Raw genomic sequence first — 5,289 nt, forward strand, 5'->3', positions numbered from 1 at the left:
TAAGCTGCGCCTGGACCTGTGCGGCAGCGCTGGGGCGGACCCGCGGCTCAGCGATGCGGTGCCGCGTTTTGCCCTTGTTTAAGGCATCGCTGCGCCCCGGAGCAGTGACACCATCCCGGCGGGACCGTGCCGCCGCGCTCCCGCTGCTGAGTTCCCGCCGCGGGTTCGGGTCGCGGCCGGACCCTCCCCGAGGGCGGGACCGTGCCGGGGGCGGCCCTTGGACGGCGGCGGCGGCTCCGGGCGGGGCTCTCGGCGCGATGGCGGCGGCGGCGGCGGCGGGGCCGTGGCCGGAGCTGGAGGCGGCGGCGCGGGAGCGGCGGCGGGAGCTGTCGCTGGCGGGCGCGGCGGTGGCCGAGCGGGTGGCGGCGGGCGGCGGGCGGCTGCCGGAGGCGCTGCTGGCGCTGCCGCTGCTGCAGTCGCTGGAGCTGAGCGGCTGCGCGGCGCTGCGGGAGCTCGGCCCGGGCGTGGCGGCCGCGCTGCCCGCGCTGCACACGCTGGTGCTGAGCCGCAACGCGCTGGGCCCGGCCGGGCTGGGCGCGGGGCTGGGCGGGCCCCTGCCCGCGCTCCGCCTGCTCGACCTGTCCGGGAACGGGCTGGAGGCGCTGCCCGCCGCGCTCGGCGGGACCGGGGGCGGCGCGGGGGACGCGGCCCCGGCCTTCCCGCAGCTGCGCAGCCTCAACCTGAGCGCGAACCGGCTGCGGGAGCTGGGCCCGGGGCTCGCCCGCGCCGCGCCGCAGCTGCAGGAGCTGCTGCTGTCCGGGAACCGGCTGCGGGCGCTGCCCGGCGGGCTCCTGTCCCCCGAGGGGCCGCCCGCGCCCTTCCCGCTGCTCAGCCGGCTGGACGCGGCCGACAACGAGGTGGCCGAGCTGGGCGCGGACATCGCGGCGCTGCCGGCGCTCAAGGTGAGAGCCGACCCCGCCGCCCCGCCCGGGTCCCCGTCGCCCACCCCTGACCGTCCTGTCTCTGTCTCCTCCAGAGCCTGGACGTGGCCAACAACCAGCTGCGGGAGCTGCCCGCCGCGCTGGCCGACTGCCCCCGCCTGAAGGAGGCCAACTTCAGGGGCAACCAGCTGAGGGACAAGCGGCTGGAGAAGATGGTCAATGGGTGCCAGACGAAAGCCATTCTGGAGTACCTACGGGCCGGGGGCCGTGGGAAGGGGAAGGCCGAGAGTGCCAGAGAGGACGTCAGGAAGAAGAAGAGGGAGAAGCAGCAGAAGAAGGACAGTGGGGATGGGGAACAGGATGAGGTGGAAGAGGCGAGCAAGCTGCTGGTGAAGGTTCTGCACGTCTCCGAGAACCCAGCGCCTTTGGTGGTCAAAGTGAGCCCCGGTGTCAAAGATGTGCGAGCCTTCATCGTGTGCTGTGTGCTGAAAGGAGTGAACTTAAAGCCGGGAAATGCTCTCAAGAGGTTCCTGACTGTGCAGGTAACAGCTGCAGCCTCGTGGAATTCATTTGGAACGGGAATATTACTGGCAGAGTTGGAAATAGACTGTTCTAGGCCCCTTCTAGCAGATGTGTTTGGGAGACTTAAGGTGAGCTCCTCACTCAGCAGGTGTGAGGGTACAGAGTGGGTGGTCCCTGCCAGCAGCACATGCCCGGTCAGTCCAAAATCAGCAGAACTGGTTTTTGGGAAGGACCCATCAGAGCTCAGGTGTTGCCATGAGGGCAATACCTTTTGTGTTGTGACTCACATTTGTGTTGTGACTGTAACAGCAGCTTGTTAGTGCTGTGGAACCTGTTAAAAGCTAAAAGTAGCCCTGTGTCCATGTATAGAGATCCCCTGGATTGGCTCCAGCTTCCCTGATCTGTTAAAACCATGTTACACACCCAGCTTTCTGACTGAGGTATCCTGCCCACAGGCCTGTCCCTGGGCGTGCTGCTCACCTGTCCCTTAGGTGGCGTGGGAGCTGCTTTCAGGTTACAAGTCTTGAGTATTTGGGATTGCTTTCTGACTTAACATTTGGTTTCCCTGTAGAGAAACATGTCATGTATTGTCAGGCTTTGTTACCTTTGCATTTGGGCTGTAAAAGAGATAGAGGTGAAGGGAGGGGCTCTGTTTTAGTCACCTGGCTGGTAGTGCTGCATTAAATATAGAAGAATCTGCACGTAGGAAGGATAAATTACATTGACTTTTGGATCTGTTTGATGGCATCCTTTGTTTCAGACCAAGCTGCACGAGGACATCTGTGAGAAGCGCACAGTGGCCACCATTGCCACCCACGACTTGCAGCTGGTCAAAGCTCCTCTGACATATGATGTTCAGCCTCCTGACGAGCTCAAGGTAGGGCTTAAGGGTGCTTTCTTACCTCATAGAACCTAGAAAACAAACTCCAGGAACCTTACTTTAGATGTTGTATTGATTTCCTTGCTGTCCTGCTGTTCCAGCTGCCTGGTTTAGTACTAGTGACTGAGCCTGTTTTTCAAGTGGGCGTTACAGCAGTCCATGTGAAATGGAAAGTATTTCCATGCTGAAAAAGGCATGACAACATGCAGAAATATTGTTTAATTATTGACTTGCTTACGGGGGAGTGTTGTAACCCTGGTGTTTGAGTGCAATTGAATAATTTTTTTTTGTTTTTCTGTGTGGTGCAGATCATGCCCCTGGGTCGGAAGGAGATCAAGGCAAAGGACCTTCTCCGCCAGCTGCAGCTGGAGGCTGAGGAGCAGCGGAAGCAGAAGAAGCGTCAGAACGTCTCTGGGCTGCACAAGTCAGTACCTTGTTGTGGCTTTCTCACATTTAGGTGACTGCACTGGATGTGACAGATCTGTTTAGAACAGCAGATAGAAGGGAAGCAGAGAGGATTGAAGGGTGTGTGGTGCACATGCTGTGAGCTAAGGGAATCAGGGATGAGGTAAACTTGACGTAGTACAGCAGATGGGCTGTAAAGCAGTGTGTGGCCCTGCCCTGTGCTGTTCACTGCTCGTGCAGAGATCACACACTCATTCCTTTTTGTCACTATTTCCTGCTATTGTGTCCAGCTGCTCTCTCAGTCGCTCACTTCTTGCTGCTTTGTTTCTCGTGGCAGGTACCTGCAGCTGCTGGATGGCAAAGACAACTACCCGTGCCTGGTGGATGCTGAAGGTGCTGTGATTTCCTTCCCACCAATAACCAATAGCGAGAAAACAAAGGTACATCCCATTCATGGAAATACAATAATAATTAAGCAGTGCTTCTTTCTACTGAGAGATGTTTAACTCTAAGACATACACAGTTCTGTGAAATTTGTGCTTGTAGTCCAAGTATAAACTCTTACAGTTTATATGGGCTCCACTGTCAGACTGAGAGGGATCTGGGAGTTACAGTTTTACCTCTGTAAATCTGTTCCACAGCACCAGCCTGCTTGTGCAAAGGCTTTGTCAAAGGGCAATAATATGGGTTTTGATTTGTAAAGAACAGCAGAGGTTTGCCCCTGATTAAACTGAGTGAAAGCCTTCAGCTCTGTGTGCTGGGGTGTGGGTAAGCTGCTCTGACTCCTGACTTGCTTCATCTCTGAAACCCTTACAGATTAGAAAAGACACCCGGGACCTGTTTCTGGAAGTGACAAGTGACACCAGTTTACAGATCTGCAAAGATGTGATGGACACTCTTATCCTGGTAGGGAGTTCAGGAAAATATTCTTCTGTTCTTGGGAGGGGCTCCTACCAAACGTGTCATTGCTCACATACATTGAGAAGAACACAGAAGCTGATTTGTATTTTAGTAGTATTGTTACTCCCTCTCTTCGTTCTCTGCCACAGAATTGATGTTATTCTCTGTATTTTGCTTTTAACAGAAAATTGCAGAGCTGAATAGATCTGCCTTGGAGAACAAGGAAGGCTCTGGTTCAGATATGGAATTGGATGCTCTCTGTGGACCAGGGAATTTGAACCTGCCCTTGGTGGTGGAGCAGGTGCGAGTGGTGGACATGGATGGGAACTTGAAAGTACTTTATCCTTCAAAAACGGACCTGGCCACAGTTTCCTCTCTGCTGACTGTGATCCGTTAGCAGCTGCCTGAGCTGAGAGAGGATTCCATTTCCTTTATTTTGGTTTTTTTCCTGTATATTCAACAACGCAACTGGTGCACAGTGAGATGGTTTGGGATTTTAAAGAAAAGATGTGGAGCATCCTCCTGGGAAGGCAATGGCTTCAGAGTTTGATGAGCTACAGCAAGGAGAATTGGATCTTTCATCCTTGACAGAGATCATCAGTGTTAGGCCTGTGCAAAAGAGCAGCATCTTCAAACATGGACTGAAGGCAGAATGCAGTAGAGAAAATCATTATGATGTTTAAAACAAGCACAGTCACATTTTTTTGCAAGATCACTTTTTCCTCCTGGTGTTTCATCTGGATCATTATTATGGCAGCAGAGAAATGCAGCAATTGACAGTGTGGAACTGAGGTCCTCTGCTGGGTACAACCTGGAGTCAGAATGCCAAAGCACTTTGCTGACATCTTGTTCTGCAGAATTTTATCTGGAGTAACTGAACATTTAGTTGCTGTCAGAAGCATTTAATTGCTGTCAGAACTTAAGGGATGCATTTTAAAGTGACGGTTTCTGTGTTCAGGGATGAGCACAGCTTCCATTTCTAAGGGATTTGTTGAGTCAGCTGCGGGGTTTGTGTGTCCCGGTGCGTTTCAGGGCCATCCTCCATCCCTGTGGGAATTGTGGTGACCTTGTGTGTGCCCAGAGAGTTTCTGTGGTTGAGCACTGGCTATGTTCTTGCTGAGGAGGTTCAGGTCCATTCAGATCTGCCTCCAGCTGACACTGAACTCCCTGTCCCCCCAGACTACAGGCACTGATGGCCAGAGAGGCCCTCCTGGAGCTTTCTGCCCCACCCACATATTTTTACCTTCCAAAATACAGACAGCTGGAGCAGTTCTTGTTTGGCAGTCTCCGGGTGACCTATATGTGCGGGTGAGCACTGGTGTGAACTCACACCTCTCCCTAAGTCAGGGTGACCCCCAGAGTGACTCTCTTCTGGTAAAAATGATATCTCAGAGCTCGTTGTCAAATGCTGCTATGTCAAATACATCCCCGTGTTGGGACTTGCACATGGAATGGAAAAATAAAACAGCTTTTGCAGCCCTGGCACTGTCCCTCATTTTGGCACTGGGGGATGTTCAGTCATGTCACTCAGAAACTTCCCAAGTCAAAAATGGGAATTACACACTTCCCAGCTGCTCGTAGCCAAGCCATCCTTGTGCTTCAGGCTTCTCTGGGAAGTCAAGTGTTACTACAGACCAAGGACTTCCAGTGACTTGTGCTCTAAGTTGGCTGAAACAATTGAATCAGATACTCACACAGAAC

At 54.0% G+C, this 5,289-nt stretch overlaps 1 protein-coding gene across 1 annotated transcript; it reads left to right on the forward strand.

Annotated features, from left to right (window-relative positions):
- The first annotated feature begins 257 nt into the window (after window positions 1-257).
- On the forward strand, window positions 258-5,070 carry LRRC47 (leucine rich repeat containing 47). Its single transcript, XM_053997269.1, has 7 exons — window positions 258-902; window positions 977-1,423; window positions 2,164-2,280; window positions 2,592-2,707; window positions 3,026-3,128; window positions 3,505-3,594; window positions 3,773-5,070. The coding sequence occupies exons 1-7, from the start codon at window positions 258-260 to the stop codon at window positions 3,983-3,985; spliced, it is 1,731 nt and encodes a 576-aa protein (XP_053853244.1). The 3' UTR covers window positions 3,986-5,070.
- Window positions 5,071-5,289: the final 219 nt, after the last annotated feature.

Source organism: Vidua macroura, chromosome 23 (genome assembly GCF_024509145.1).
Source record: "Vidua macroura isolate BioBank_ID:100142 chromosome 23, ASM2450914v1, whole genome shotgun sequence".
NCBI lineage: Eukaryota > Metazoa > Chordata > Aves > Passeriformes > Viduidae > Vidua > Vidua macroura.

Excerpts from the sequence above, each read along its gene's own strand:
- LRRC47 (XM_053997269.1), top strand. The coding sequence starts at position 258 with ATGGCGGCGGCGGCGGCGGCGGGGCCGTGGCCGGAGCTGGAGGCGGCG. Across the intron at positions 1,424-2,163 it reads AGAGGTTCCTGACTGTGCAG|ACCAAGCTGCACGAGGACAT; the intron begins GTAACAGCTGCA and ends CCTTTGTTTCAG. Across the intron at positions 3,595-3,772 it reads TGATGGACACTCTTATCCTG|AAAATTGCAGAGCTGAATAG; the intron begins GTAGGGAGTTCA and ends TGCTTTTAACAG.